Raw genomic sequence first — 16,513 nt, 5'->3', positions numbered from 1 at the left:
ATGCCCAGCCTGCTTCATTTGAAGGCGCAATTAAAGTACCTCTGAGCTGAATCATCTCTCTGCATTCAGGAGGGAGCTACAACGGCACCGCTTTCAGAATCCTTATATACAGGTTGACACAGCTTTTGCTTTATATGGATCTGCCTGTAAGCCCCAAATATCAAATGTGCATCTATTTAACACAATTTAATATATTCAATGCATATTTAACGTGTCCCTTTGCATGGCTCTCCTCTTAACACTAAACCATGATTAGAACAGGGCTTGCTCGCTCTTTTCTCCCGTTAAATGAGAACAGTACGAACAGAGTCTGGCAATCCATCACCAGCCATGCTTTTCTGCTGCTTCCTTTAGCACACATTTAAAGTATATTCTGTGCACATTTAAAGCCCTTGGCTTTCCCCTAGAGGATCCTGGGAGATGTAGTTTCCCCCTCAAAGAGCTACAATCCCCAGCATCTTTTAACAGCCTACAGTTCCCAGGATTCTTTGGGGGGGAGACATGTGTGTGGAATGTGCTTTAAATGCAAGGGGTGGTACTTTGTTGTGTTAATAATAGCACCACAGTTACTCTTCAGCCTTACGAGGAATGATGGAGAATCACGTTTGTATCACACCCTTCCTCTGGAGAGTGAACCCAATGTTAAGGCCCTCCATTTTGTCCTTACAACAATCCTGTAAGGTAGGATGAGGAACTGTGGACAGCCCATGATCCCCTAGTATGCTGCTTTGGTGGGATCTGAACACCAATTTTCCAGTCTAGGTTTTTGTGAAGACTCTCGATTCAAGAGTGCCTGTGGCACCAGGGAGTGGCCAAATTGCCAGTTGAAGGTGCTGATGAGCTATGTGGCCCATTTCACAGAGTGAAGCACTTCCTGCAACGTATTCACAGGCAACTGGTTTCATTTGGTAGCAGGAAAAAAATACAGGTTCAGAGAAACAGGTGGGTCAATTGGCTAATCCTCATTATCAAATGATGACCTGAGCAGTATTATTTTGCTCACAGTGTTCAAAAAGTTCCAGCTGTATTGCCATGTCTAATGTTTATATATGTTGTGGGCCCAAATTCAATTAAAGAAATATTCAGATATCACATCTAGCAGTTCCGTTCCAGCTACGAACGCAACTAATAAAATGATTTGTGCAGTCGTGTTTAACAAGTTAATCCAGTATGGCTTTTAATAAAGAGTGTGCTGTACCATAATGATTGCTTCCGATTAACAGCTTTCCTCCTTACATTGGGATGAACAATGAGTGCAGGAGAGATAAACATTCAATGCTGCAAGGCATCCTCTGAGAAGGGGGTGCAGGCAGAAACAACGGCAACAACCTGTCAGCTTTCCATACCTAGAATACAGATTTGTCAAAACTGGAACAAGTCTGGCTCATGAAAGCTTCACATCTCAATGTTGTGCAATGCAGTGCCAAATGCAGACCTGTTGAGTGTGTTCTCAGTGGCTGGCTAGCCTTGTCCCTGAATTAACACCTCTGCATGGACCCGATCCTAAACTTCTGCCTTCTTGTGGCTGTACTCATTTGTGAGAAAGGCTTGGGGAGTAAACCGAGGGGAAAATCTGCATCTGCTGCCTTGTGGGACATCTTTGGGAGAAGAAAAGGCTAAAGAGTCAACCCTACACATATCCAGAGTGGACTCCCTAAGAAGGTAGGATGGTGCCTTCTTTGACTACTTCCGACTACTCCTCCAGCCAAGGAAGTGCCAAACATATCCTTCTGCTTTCCTTTGGATTACATCAGCAAGGCTCAGAGGAGGGTTGTGTCGCCTGGGCAGCCCTCGAGTTCCACACACACTGCCCTGGAGAAGTCACTTTGGTGTTGTTAATGCAGCCAGTGGCGTAGCGTGGGTTGTCAGCACCCGGGGCAAGGCAAGTAATTTGCGCCCCCCCCCCCGCTGCACTGTCCCTCCCCCAGATAGTTCCTCGCTCTCTCTCCGCACCGCACCGCACGCCTGGCACCCTCCCCTCCACAGTGGGCAGCGACCCGGGGCAAGGCAAGTAATTTGCGCCCCCCCGCTGCACTGTCCCTCCCCCAGATAGTCCCTCGCTCTCTCTCCGCACCGCACGCCTGGCACCCTCCCCTCCACAGTGGGCGGCGACCTGGCGGCTCGGATCGGATTCGCACAGCCAGCACTGCAGTGAGAGACAGTGAGCGAGCCAGGTAGGGGCAGAGAGCTGCGAGTGCGAGCGCCCCCCCCCCCCAGATGTTGTGCCCGGTGCGGCCGGCCCCCCCTGCACCCCCCATGCTACGCCACTGAATGCAGCAGAAATGATACAGGAGGCAGCAGTTCTGTGTTCCTGGTCTCTGCAGCCATAGCAGGTGCTGTGATTCTCCAGAAGTTCGACATGAGGCGCACTTCATTCTCTCTCAGGACAGACGAATGTCAACAGAACGTGAACCGAAGCTTGGGAAATTCCCAGTCAGCTCTGCCAGCTCCTCTGCTTTTCTCTGCAGATGTCACCTGTGGCTATTGTGGTCTCACAGGGAATGCCAGCCTGCACTTTGAAAAAAACAGACTGGCTGTTGTGTGAGCTCGTGGTTGTTGTGATAAAGCTTAAATGATGCAAGATGGTTGTTGTAGACCAAAGACAGGCAGCTCATTAGCACCTGCCCCTACGGCCACTACTTGCTTTAGAGGACGGAGTTAAAAAATGGCCTAGGAACAAAAAATCAGAACTATCTCCTAATCAGTTGAAATTGTCGCAGCCTAATCCGGATACTTTCAGTTCAAATCTTACGTTTAAGTGGTGGCAAATCAACTGATTTCAAAGGAATTCCTTTCCAGGTTTGTGTGTGTGTTGGGGTTTCAGTTGCACAGCCTGATCATAATCTTTACCCAGAGATTTCAATGAGATTTTCTCTTAGCTAAATATGTATGGGAATATAGCATATGCATAGGATCAGGCTGTTTTATTTTTTTTCCCCTTTGACATTTTATCAAATCTGGTATCAGATTGGCAAAGTGCTCCCTTTTGCGTAACTCCCTGACCCAGTGTCAAAGGCTTATTGGTCGTCCTTCCTGGACAGCTCTGCTTTCCCCTCTCCCCCACTTCAATGTCAGCAAAGACACAAAATACCCCACCACAGCTTTTTCCTTCTCTCTCATCCCCTCCAGGCCAGAAACATACCTGCCCCTCACTGCCCATTTGAACAACGAACTGAACTCACAAAGACATACAGTGGTACCTCGGGTTACAGATGCTTCAGGTTACAGACGCTTCAGGTTACAGACTCCGCTAACCCAGAAATAGTACCTCGGGTTAAGAACTTTGCTTCAGGATGAGAACAGAAATTGCGCGGCAGCAGCAGCGGGAAGCCCCATTAGCTAAAGTGGTACCTCATGTTAAGAACAGTTTCAGGTTAAGAACAGACCTCCAGAACGAATTAAGTTCTTAACCCGAGGTACCACTGTATTGCTATGGTTTTCAATGGCTGGCAGGCTGGCTTCAGAGAGGATAGTGCTTCAAGGTGCTTTAGCCTGCTGCTCACAAAAGTGAGAAGATGGAAACGTAAACTGTGGGGTTGGGGGGAAACCCCAGATTGCAAATGCATACTTCAGATTGGCTCAGACTGAAATGCTTGCATCTGATCGGTTGCAGAAGCTCTTCCTAAGCACTGCCATAATTATCTGGAACTTTCAACGGCATTTCTGAGGGAGTCCTGATCAGTCCCCTGGGGAAAGTGGGGGACATAATCAAAATGGAGGCCCCAAGGGGTCCCCTGTTATTATTTAAAATCCCCTGGGGACAGGGGTGACCACATAGGGATGATTGTGATTGGTTGTGCTGCCCAGAGATGATTGGCCAATAGAAGAGATGGACAGAAACAAGTCAGTGTGTCTCTAATGTATTGAATATGAACGTAAGGAACCGAGAAGGGACTGCAGTATAGCTTGGGGAGGGATAGGGTGGGGCAAGTGCCCCATTTGGCCTAAGGCACAAGCTTCTGCTAGAAGGTTAGTTTTGCTGATATGCTCTGGGATAGGCAAAAGGTACAGATATTCAGCTTGCTCTAGAACCAAGATGACTGATACAGTTCCTTTGGAGGAATTCAAAGGCTTGTAATTTGCAGCTCCTTCGCTGATAAATATACATAGAGCGAGCAAAGAGACTAGCAGACATGAAAATCTCAGTCCACCAGCTCCCTCAGCTGGCCATGCACCCACAATTGCATGGAGAATCTCTTTCGTGTGTCCTTGAATTAGTCAGGCTCTGTCATTTCTAAACATGTTGATACAAAATCTCTTTAGGTGCGCAGCAGCACAAGGAATGATCTCACTGCTGAATACATCATATGAAAGCAGAGGGGGAGGAAAGTGGCTGAGGCCTTATAGATTTGCAAAACCAGATAACTGTTATTGATACCATATAGCCTAAAGAAACGGTTGCTACAGAAATTTGGACTTCATGGCGATAACATTTGCAAACGAAATGTTCGAGATCTCTAGATGTCTTTTGAGCAGCTGGCCACTGGAGCAAAACCTTATGGCTCAAGCTTGGCTCTGAAGATAACTTGCAAAAAAAGAAATAATATTCACAGAATAAGAGTTGTGTGTCCCTTCTGCCTCCAGCAGATCACTAGACATAAAAAGCTTATGTGGATGATCTGGGAGGCCTTTCTGAACAATGTAAGATGGGTGAAGGAGTGGGAGGAATCATCCCAAATAAGGTTTGGATCCAAATACAAATTACAGAAGTTAACAGAAGGAAAGTTTACCACCTTTTACCCCAGCATTGCCTCCAAACCAGATTAGTCAAGAGGGCTTCCCCAACTTTCCAGAGCTTTCTGGAGAATGCAAGTAGCTGAAGGTGGAAGGAATGGCAAACTTTTCTTCCATGACCTTGCTTTAATTAAACTGAATTTTAGGAAGTTTTTGATATTGAAATCTGATTGATTGATAAAAGGCCTATATAAGATGCAACTTGTAACTTGAGTTCATAGGATCAGGACCTAACTACCCTCTGCCCTGAAGCTACACTTACATAAACATCTCTCTTTGAACGTGGCAGTTCCAAAAACTGGGTAACAGAACATACAGGAAAGTCTTCACTTTTATTGAGAATCCAGACAAACCACTTCACCACATCTTCATGCCACTTGACTGAAGAACTTTTAAAGTACCAGCCAACACTTAAAATAGGTTTTTGAGTGAAAAGTAGAAATTTCCAGGGGACTCGGCTGCCTCCCATCTTATGCCTTTCCTTAATGCAGCTGCCTCTACTCTCAAAACAACATTGCAGCATGGAAGGATTGACGCCTATATTCATCGTATGTGTGTTTAGAATCTAGGTTATAGGGATGTATTTGTAGATGCATTTTTAACCACAGGATTGCAACAGCATCCCTATGTGCCATGAAAAACAGAATAGGGTCAGTTGTAAAAGATCAAAACGAACTAAGCCAGTCCAAGGTTAGCTGCATATTTAGGGCACTCTTGGCACTCTCCCCCCCCCCAAGCGAAATAAAGGAGTTGATGTCACAGATCTAGTTTCTAACAGGAACTAAATTTGCTTGTCACCATTGCAACCTGCAGGTGGGTGCTCAGGAATTAAAACCTCTAGGCATGCTAACTACTGAGCTGGCCAGCTTAGAAACAGGTCTAATGCCTTATCTTCTGCTTAAGTCTTCCTTCAGGCCACAGAAAAGCTAATGGCAGCCATTTTTAAATTTTCAGCTTCATTTCAGTTTGAAATGAAGTAGTGAAGAAACTTCCCGTTCAATGGCAGCAAGCCATTTTTGCTCAGACGTAGCTCTTATCTAACCAACCAGAACGCTTCATTTGTCTCAACGGGAAAAGGAGCTCTCCGTTTGCTTTCGAGCCACTCCAAAATCACAGGGCAACAGGCTTGTGTAACATGTTAAAACTATCTTACTCAAAGATCCCATGTCTGGTCCATTTCACTGAAAAATCCTGTGAATTAAACAGAGCCCCCCTTTCCTGCAGGCTGTATCTAGTTCTGGTGAATGTTATCATTGTTCTGAACCTGTGGGAAGTAGCCGAAACTATTTAACTATTTAGCATTGTCCATAATTTAAGTCGTGAGACACTATAGAAGAACTGGATTCTGTGGATGAAATGCAATGGAAAGCAAAGTCACACCACACTTCAATGTGAAGGATTGATTGTCCCTATTAATGGCGGAGCTTTTTATTTAGAGCCTGGTAATACACACACACACACACAAATACAATAAGGCAATTTCTCAAAATATCATCGTTGTAAGCCCAAACAGTTGTCATTCATACGTCACACAGAAGTGCATTCACATAAGAGTTAAGCTCAGTCTAGTCATGGAAGTGAAAAGTAGGTTTAGTACTTGTTCTTCTTCCACCATGAGGAATGATCCTATCCATTTGCAAAAGTGAAGTGTTCCCGCCCCCTTAGGAAAGGGGAGGCATAAAAGCAAACTTTCTCCAGAAAAAGAAGTACTCTCTTACGTTTCACTTATTCAAACATCGTGGTGATTCACTTTGTAACAAGTGAGCTGATAAACCAGTAAGAACCAAAACACAAACCTCCTAAGTGCCTAGCCTCCTAAAATCATATGCCTAGAAATCCAAAATATTAGGTTAGATTGCAAAAACAACCTGCATGGCTGATGCAACATTTCTTATCCAAACACCCAAAAATATTTAGATGTTTCCGTGATGCATGTTAAGTGTGTGGCATAGAAATACGGCCTTAAATAATTAAAAAAACAACAACCTACTTTCAGTAGAAACTTTTAACACAAATGGATTTCCTTATGTATCACACCTCGAGTTAATCAACAAGCTGTCTCTATTGTTTTGGCACGTTCTCCATCTTATATGGCTCATTTTGCTTTAGCAAAATCCAAACCAAGATTTTAAGCTTCCATCCACTATCAAGATGCCCCACTGCTTAGCTCCCGAGATATCTCTGCAGTTCATAGTCAATCACACTGTGCAGTAACTCTTGCTTCTTTTAAATGAAAATAAAGAAATGCATTCTTACTTGTCTGGGGGAATGGAGTGCTACTATGCAGTTTAAACTTGACAGGAGTAGTGCTCCTAAACTGAGTGTGTTCCTTTGTGTTCCCCATGAGCCTTTACAATTCACGGGTTGATTTTTTGTGTGGAAAGAAAGTGCATTACGTTTGCACACAAAGAAGAGTGTTCTGTATTCTAAGGGCTATGTTCACTGTGCCAAGAAAGTGGAGAGTGTTTGCACAAACATACGGGACCAATGTTAGTTTCTCCCCCAGGCTAAGAGGGTTCAGCTCTGATTGGCAGCCTTTAAACAGTCATATAAAAGTAATGAGAGACGGAACACCCTTTGGTGAAACTGGGTGTCCCACATTTCCCCCATCTCAGTAAGTTTTGAAATCCAAAGCTCCCCAAAACTAGTGGTTTTCCAACTTCACTGTTGGAAAATGTGCCAAATGAAGGTCAATCACTGAAGACCCCTTTTCAATGGAAGTCCAAGTGTATCCTGACTCATTTGGCAGAGTATATTTAGGAATGGAGTGCCAACTGATTGGCAGTACTACTATTTCTCTACCATGGAGAGAAAAGCCAAGGATAAAAACTGCTGTTGAATTTTAACTTGCCAAGAGGAAGAAATGGTTGAACTTCTGTATCAGAGCAGCTCTAATATAGAACATTTTAATACCTAAAAGGATTAATGAAGTTGGCATCTTCAGCCCATCAACATTTCCCTCAAGGATAAAAGTATCCTGATCGAACGTGAATTCATGTCTATAGCATCTTCCAAGAGGCTCATTGTCACAACCATCCCTCCTGCAATACTTCTCAATTTACGCATGCCCCTTTGGCAGCACACTCCACAATATAATTAAGCTGATGTATTTTACACTTGGAAGTAATAGGCACTAAAAGCAATGAGAGCAAAATAAGTGCTTCAGTTTGAAGTACATTGCAATGTTTACTGCTTTACCTTAAAATTGTCACTGTCGCACGCTGCTTACAGATGTGCTTAAATTAAATCAATTGATTATTTTAAAGTAACCTGAGGCACCCTGAGACAGCTACAACAAGGAATGGGGGGTGTTTTGCTAATCATTCCAATTAGCTGCAGTTTACTGTAACATATAGACTCAGACAAACTGTGGTTACTCTTAACTGTGGTTAAAGGAAAAAGCCAACTTCAAACCATGGTTTACAAGGTTGGCATGCTCCATAAACCATAGTTGAGACTAACTACAATTTGTCTGGGTTTGGATGTAAATGGTAAACTGCAGTCGCTTGTAAACAGAAATAAAAACAAACATGAAAGTGTGCCATCTCTTCCTTATGGCTGTGCTGTGGTCTTGGTGGTGGGGAGGAAGTTTTTGAAACTGAGGTTCATGTACATTAACATTGTGCTATAGTTAGAGTTACATCCAAATCGAGTGGCAAGAGTTCAATGGGAGTTACCATAAAGTAAATGGGCATGGAATTACAGCCTTTACATAATCAAAGGACTGGCCTTTACTATGACACTTTAAACGAACTAATTAAAATTATTCTCATATATGTGGATTCCGTCTTCAGGTTATTACAGTTCACCCAGGCAATGTGTGTAATCTCCAATTCAAGGTTTCCAAATGGCAAAGTTTTCTGACTTAGTACATAGCAGCTTCATGTTTTCAACACTGGGGCTCTCTTCATTCTGGATTGTGTCTGCTGTTACAGCTTCACTCCAAAGGCTTGTTGTTTTCAACTGCAAGCTGCAGAGCCTATCCATTTTTATAATGAAAGGTTTTTAGAATGTTGGATTATTTTGATTGTTGTTAGCCGCCCTGAGCCCATTTATTTATACCCTGAGGGCGGGGTATAAATAAAATTTATTAATTATTATTATTATTATTATTATTATTATTATAAAAAACCTATTTCTGAATAGGTGGCATGGTACAGTGGTACCTCAGGTTAAGAACTTAATTCGTTCTGGAGGTCCGTTCTTAACCTGAAACTGTTATTAACCTGAGGTATCACTTTAGCTAATGGGGCCTCTTGCTGCCACCGTGCCACTGCCACACGATTTCTGTTCTCATCCTGAAGCAAAGTTCTTAACCCGAGGTCCTATTTCTGGGTTAGTGGAGTCTGTAATCTGAAGCGTCTGTATCCTGAAGCGTCTGTAACCCAAGTTACTACTGTACTATGTTTCAAGTAGACTCCCATTTTAACTCAAGTTCCTTATTATTCCTGTAATGATCTTTGTGCTTATGCTCCACCGAAGGCACAAAGAGGAACTTCAATGGAAGAGGCATACCTTCCCAATGAAACAAAAAGGAACCTAAGAGCTATGGTGCAAAATTAACTTTTGTTTAAAAACAAACAAACCCAAAACCCCTTGTGCACTTAAAATCTTCCACTGAAAAATGTGAAGACAGGTGTTAACGTTTTAAGGCAGTGGGGCCATTTTAGAAATGGCTGCACTGCTCTCCAGGGTTGAGTTCTTAATAAAACTAGTTTTGCATGTTTGTCGCAGAAGTGAGCTGTACATCGTGCTAGTTATCTTTCCTTTGCCCCTGCACCCTGTCACTAAAGCATCGCCTCCTCTAATTCCTAGAGCAAGCTTTGCTTTTGCTTTTTTATTATAAGGGAAACGGTTTTCCTAGCTAACATTTGACACACTATTATGCACATCAGTTATTTTGACTGTAAAGCTCGCAGGACTTGCTCCATCACTGAGGTGCAAGCTTTGAGCTCTCTCTTTGTATTACAGCGGTATCTCGGTTTTCAAACCTAATCTGTTCTGGAAGACCGTTCGAGTTCCAAAATGTTCAAAAACTCAATATGGAAAACTCAGTAGAGAAGCTGTGTGGCATGTTCGAGTTCTGAGGCGTGTTCGAAAACAACAGCATTTACTTCTGGGTTGATGGTGTTCAAGTTCCAAAACCTTCGTCAACAGAGAGGTTCAAAAACCAAGGTACCACTGTATGTCTGTCTTCACCACAAAACCTGGCCAGTATTAAAGTGTGAAAGTATGGGACTAAATGGCTCTCTTTGCTTCAGATTTAGCATACCATTTTTATACTCTCTGTCTCTCCACAGCTTGCAGCAATTTTGGAAAGCCAGCGTCTGTTTATGACACCACAGAATCAAGATGTCATTTACTGCTACCACAGGAATTGTAGGCTGAAGCAAGGTCTTTCAATTAGTAGGTTCAGCTGCATCAGAAACACTTACCTACCTTGTCAGAAGAGATTCTGTACAGGAACCAGCCATTTCTGTCCCAAAATACTGATCCAACTATTGCCAGGAGTAAATGTGTACACAGTGGATTCCAAATCATCCATCTTTGTTCAGGCACAACTTTGGCTGTATTTGACAGCAAGCATCAAAGATACACCAGGCGTGCTAAAAGGCTCTGATCAGAGCCTATAATAATGAAAACCCTTACTCAGAGGAATAAAGAAGACCGCTATGACTAACCTCTTCAGAACTGTGTATGCTGCAGAGTTCAAATTAACATCCTGTGTAAACGCAGCCCTAGTTTAGGTAAAAGGCGAGTAAACGGAAACAGAACACATTCACGGTCCACAACATACCAAAGTACACGAAACAAAAAGCTTTCAAAAAGATTTAGTATTATAAATATATCATCTTTGTCACAAAACGCCTCGGCTGGGGGAAAAGTTTGGCATTTTGGGAATGGAAGTGTGCGTCTTCTCATCATACAAATTGTTTTTATACAAATCAAACTCCGAGACTAAGGCACAATGCTGTGTTTTAAGCCCACCATGTTCTTGTCTCTACGGATCCATAGTGTTTTTTCGCTAGTTACAAAACGATAAAAGCAGCAATCGATTTTTAAAAGGAAGAAGCTGGATCGTGATATGGTTCAGAAGATGATTCATACTTGGAAAGCAAGTCCTGTCCCTCCCACAAAACTGTTCTTGGAAAGTTGCAAAAAGTACAGAACTGCTTGAGCAACTATATAGTTATGTGCATAACTGCTGGCTCACTTTTTTTAGGATCACCGGCCAGGTTCATCCAAGAGGCATTTTTTTAAATATAAAAAAGGAAGACTTTCTGTGTCTGAACTTTCACAATGCTGGAAAAGTCACCCAGAAAGTTAAGGCTCATGGACACAGCCCTTGATCTTTTGTATTCGGTGGGGGAGTTTTGCTACAGATGTCAATGGGATGCAGCTCACAGCCCTTGTCTACAGTTCTATAGCCATGGTCAGGCATTCTTAAAAACAAGGAACAGAAGTGGAAGACATGTATAGCATCTTACCCTCCAAGCAAACAAAGTCATTGTCTGAGGACAGACTGTCCATATCCATTCTACCCTCAGCAGAATGTAGTTTATAGTATCTCTGGCAGAAGTTATTTTGGCCATGGAAACTCAAAACATTCAAAATCAATTACACTCTCTCTATAAAAAATTTAAAACGGTATATTAGCAAAGACATTTGTCCTTATGTAAAAGAAGGTCCAGAGATGAAGAACTGGTTGGCACTGGAGACAAAAGTTGTAGGGGAGTGTTAGTGTAAAACTATCAGTGTTAATCAAGGAAAACGTGGGAGGAAGTTGCACAAAAAGGAAGAGAAAAGGGAGAGGTTTGGATCAGTCCGACTCTGATAAACTACACGGTCTTCGAAATTCTTGCCCACGTTCATGGATCCACTTATTGGATACTACAGGAAAAGGAAGAGAGAAGAGGCACATTTACATACAGTTACTCACACCTGGCTAAACTCAGCGAATACATATTAGTTTGTGAAAGACTGCTCTGGTAACAGAATGGCAACTTCCCAAAGTCTAACTAAAAACATCGTATGACAAATTACTTCCTATTTATTGTTGAACAATGAGATTTATTTATTTTTTACCATTACTATCAACCCTGTGAGGTGATTTAGTACCTGGCAATACTGATCTGAAAAGATCAATACTGAACTTGCAGTGGAAAACCCCACCTACCTACAATGAATTATACAGTAGCTGGCAAACTGGACTTGCTTAAGTTTCATCTCCCTCCCCATCGCTCTCACATTTCATTTAAGAATGATATTTTTGTTGTTCTTATCTTTTGGCTATGTGCAAATGGTTCAAAATGTGGCAGCTATGATGTCTGCGTAAATTCTCTGGTTTCATACTTACCCCATTTGTTTCCGACTAATACTGGACAGGCAGCATGCCTTGTGCTGTAGTCCCCTTCACCACTTGGAAAAAGATTGTACCAAAATACAGCTGTCCCCTGGGAAGATGTAAAGCGGAGTTGACTCATTAAACTGCCTTCAGTTTAACTTCTGGAAAATGAAAAGCTAAGGCAGGCTAAAAACAGGCAGAACCACAGGCAACAGCAAAAGTGTGGGAAATGTACTGATCATTACTCCCCCTGCGATTTCTAAGTGCTCCTCAGCGCTATGCTCACACATCACCTATTGAGCCCCTGGCAGCGATGCAAGTTTTCCGTAAAATTTTGAATTAATCTGCACAGGGTGTTTCGCATCAAAAAAAATTCAGTTTGCATCGGAGAATTTAACAACAACAACACAACAATAATAATTTATTATTTATATCCCGCCCATCTGACCTGGTTTCCCCAGCCACTCTGGGCGGCTTCCAACAAAATATTAAAATACAATAGTATACCAAACATTAAAAGCTTCCCTAAACAGGGCTGCCTTCAGATGACTTCTAAAAGTCTGGTAGTTGTTTTTCTCTTTGACATCTGGTGGGAGGGCATTCCACAGGGTGGGTGCCACTACCAAGAAGGCCCTCTGCCTGTAACTTGGCTTCTTTCAGCAAGGGAACCACCAGAAGGCCCTCAGCACTGGACCTCAGTGTCCAGGCAGAACGATGGGGGTGGAGACGCTCCTTCAGGTATACTGGGCTGAGGCCATTTAGGGCTTTAAAGGTCAGCACCAACACTTTGAATTGTGCTCGGAAACGTACTGGGAGCCTAATGCATACTTTATCTCTAAGCCAGGATATGCGTAAGTACCAATCTCATTCAGAACATTTCACACAGCTTCATTATATGATGCAGCATAGATGGCTTTTAAGTGGAAGGAATAGTATGGAGACTGTCGGCTATGATATACAGGTATTTCACCTACCTTTCTAGGCCAAACGCTAGCTCCTACTTCAGGAAATACTGTCGCTCCTCCTGCTGCCACATCACTCATCTGACAAAATAAATGGTGTGAGGCATTAAGCTAGCCACTCCAAAAAGTAATCCCATAGATTTCACTACTGATCTGATCTCAAGGGCACTGCAGCACATTGTAGGGATATTTTTCACCATTGACGTTTTGAACAATAAGGCAGATTGAATTTTTTTTAAAGGGGTATGCCTGTACCACATGGATATCTAAAGTACTCCACTAGAAGCACACAGCACTACATTCTAGTACAGGAATCACCAACCTGTACATGAAAGGAAACTCCATCATCTATGGGAATATGCTGCGGATGCTGGAATGGTACCTGGGCAGGTACAGATTGCATTAAAAGCCTTAAGAGACAGAGGATATTTGTGGCAAAGGTACCTAGCTAGACACAGACATTTCATTCATTTAGGTTTGTGACCTGTCTTTCAATTCTCAAGAGGTAGTACACTGTAGTATTCCATTTTAAAAACAAAACAATTGAAGCACTATGGTCCCTAGCAGCAGGCAATCCAGTGATGCTCGCCTGACCTCCCATGGCCCCCACATTACTGCTGCATACTGGGAGATAAAGGTGAGGTTGGTGCAGGGAAAATGCACCATGCTGACCTCACTGTCACTCTCATCCCTCCCTTCCCCACCTCCTAGAAAGCAGCATCAACATGGGAAACAGTGAGTGTTGATGCAAAGCTACTGGCTATGCTGCCATAACACAAACAGGAGAATTATAAAAAGAACCACACATTTCTTCATAATTTTCACTGCGTGAGAGAAGCTCTTTTGGCGACATGGCTGAATCTTGCCTCCATAAGTATCTTACTTACATAGAATAACCATGTTGCGATTCTGTTGCCTGTACCCAATTCTTTAAAGGCATCCGGCTCATCTTTCTGCATAGAAAAACATGCAGTACAAGGTCTTACTGTACAAGCGAAACCCAACAATGACACACAATGTTAGTGCTAGGGTAGACATTTACAAATATTAATTTTTAGAATGCACAATGTAAGTAAGGGAAAATTAGTAGTAGTTAGCTGAAAAATTATCAAGCATTTCACCCGGAAGTTAAAGGTTCAAATAAGCTGTCATTTCAGCATTTGAGTTTTACACTATCAGCATACAAAGTTCTTAAAGCATAAGGTATGCTTCTGGTGTCCTGGGACCTGGCTAGACTTTACTTACTAGGTTATCCCAACATGGCATCTCTCTGATGCTGTGACTGAGAACTCTTAACTCCTTCCAGTGATGGATAACAGAGAGAGAGAATGGAATGAGCCAACAGGAATGAGATTTGGACACTGTGTAAGTTATTGTTGATGTATTGCTGATGCTTAAGATATCACTAATGACAGTTGTATAATTTCATTAGGCTGCAGAGCGAAGGGAAGAAGAGCTATTCCATTTGTTCTGCTATGAATGCAGCTGCTCTCCCTCAACTGTCACCTAGAAAGCAGCCCTTCTATCAGGCTATCTGAACAGTTCTGATCCCGGCTGATCAATATAAGAACTGTAACTTTAAGGATGGATGGCTAAGCTTACATGTTTCCTCCTCCCTCCCCATTCGTTTTTCGTTGTGTGTCATGACTTTTTAGTTGTAAGCCTGAGGGCAAGGGTTTATCTTTTTTTAAAAAACGATCTGTAAACTGCTAGGGAGCCTTTTTGGATGAAAAGCAGCGTAAATTCAATCCAATCCAAATAACTTTAATGTAATAGCCATTGGCCATAACAAATCTGAATTAAAAAAAATACAAGCAAAAGGGGTGTTGCGCCACAAATAATGGTCTCTATTTAGATCTCTGTGTCTCCCTTACAGTTCACTATATTGTCCACGGTCTTCTTTCTGATCTTTTTGGCCGCTAAAGGAAAAAGGGTGACTTTATGAGTCACTGAAGTACAGTGGTACCTCGGGTTACATACGCTTCAGGTTACAGACTCTGCTAACCCAGAAATATTACCTCAGGTTAAGAACTATGCTTCACGATGAGAACAGAAATTGTGCTCTGGCGGCGCAGCAGCAGCAGGAGGCCGCATTAGCTAAAGTGGTGCTTCAGGTTAAGAACAGTTTCAGGTTAAGAACAGACCTCCAGAACAAATTAAATTCTTAACCCGAGGTACACTGTATTTACATCGCTAAGAACCTTCTCTGCTGGGAAGAGACATCTTTCCTGTAAGGTGAGAAATTGCCTCCTGGGTCCAATGTATAGTGGGCAATATAGTAAATAGTGTAATACAGGCATGGGGCAACCTTTGGCCCTCCAGATGTTTTGACCTACAACTCCCATGATCCCTAGCTAACAGAACCAGTGGTCAGGGATAATGGAAACTGTAGTCCAAAACATCTGGAGGGCCAAAGGTTGCCTACGCCTGGTGTAAGATGTCTTCCACCTGCGGTTGCAGACATATACAAAGTAAATATGCTTCTTAAAAATAAATACATGAAGTTCTGGGGAACATGGTCTTTGGGGACCTCTCAGAAATCCCATGAAGATAGCCATCACAATCTAGAAAAATAACATGACTTTTGAAGGCACATAATCTTTTTAGGCAGAACAAGTTTCCATTGCTCTCTCCTACATCTGCAGATTAGAGGAATTGGTCTAAAAATCACACAGAACAACCAGGCAACAAGAAATTGTATGCTGACCACCAACTGCAACTCAAGACAACCAGAGGTTTAAAATATACTTGGCAATTTAAATGATTTATGTCAAAGCAAACAATGTGCTTTTCACCCCTAGAATTAGAAGGGATTTTTCCCCCCACTGCTCAACCCTAATTGCTTTCACATGTACATGCTTGGGAAGAATCCAGTGTTTCCCACACATTATACTATTGGATGCCATTTTAGTATATTAAGGCGGCACTCTTATACACACTTACTTGGGAGTAAGACCCATTTAAGTCAATGGGTTTTACTTCTGCAAATATGCTGGAAGGGTGCATTATTAGACATATGTATCTGGGAGGAAGCTCCATTTAATAAAGTGAGATTTACTGAACAGGATTGCATAGCAAAGATATTCTTTCAAAGATAGTTTGTTTTCTAAACGCATGCATGGGAAGAAAAAACAATTAACAACATGCAACATATAAGCCAATATAGCCTTACTGTATGTAATTTTTTAGGGGGGGGGGAAATCAAGATTTATGTTAAGGCAATAATTTTAATAAATGTATGGTGGGCTCAAACAAAAATGTTAATTGACGGTGTTATTTAACACATAAATGCCCTGTAAACCACCATTTGAGATCAGTTGCCCTATTTCTTGCAGCCTTGTCCCAATATAAAATAAAAGATAGTATTAAAAAATAAATAAATCTGGCAGCCCACCCAGAAGTAAATATAAGCTAACATTAAGAGATATTATCCCTTCAAGATTACTTGGTTCCTCTGTGCAGCAACTTAAAA

General features: G+C 42.3%; 1 protein-coding gene across 4 annotated transcripts in view; it reads right to left on the bottom strand.

Annotated features, from left to right (window-relative positions):
* Positions 1–10,549: 10,549 nt before the first annotated feature.
* The window catches only part of P4HA1 (prolyl 4-hydroxylase subunit alpha 1), a 28,704-nt gene continuing 22,740 nt past the window's right edge, over positions 10,550–16,513 (bottom strand). For 2 of the 4 annotated variants that reach the window (XM_083441394.1, XM_083441395.1), the window contains exons 12-15: positions 13,929–13,994; positions 13,054–13,122; positions 12,092–12,188; positions 10,550–11,625 (exon numbers count right to left, since the gene is read on the bottom strand). In XM_083441394.1, coding sequence (XP_083297520.1) covers positions 11,555–11,625; positions 12,092–12,188; positions 13,054–13,122; positions 13,929–13,994 — 303 coding nt within the window. In that variant the 3' untranslated portion in view covers positions 10,550–11,554. The remainder of the gene's footprint in view (positions 11,626–12,091; positions 12,189–13,053; positions 13,123–13,928; positions 13,995–16,513) is intronic. The other 2 variants (XM_083441396.1, XM_083441397.1) reach the window with 1 other exon arrangement.

The sequence above is a fragment of the Podarcis tiliguerta genome (genome assembly GCF_965153285.1).
Source record: "Podarcis tiliguerta genome assembly, chromosome: 5".
Lineage (NCBI taxonomy): Eukaryota > Metazoa > Chordata > Lepidosauria > Squamata > Lacertidae > Podarcis > Podarcis tiliguerta.
This window is presented reverse-complemented; position numbering and strand designations above follow the sequence as displayed.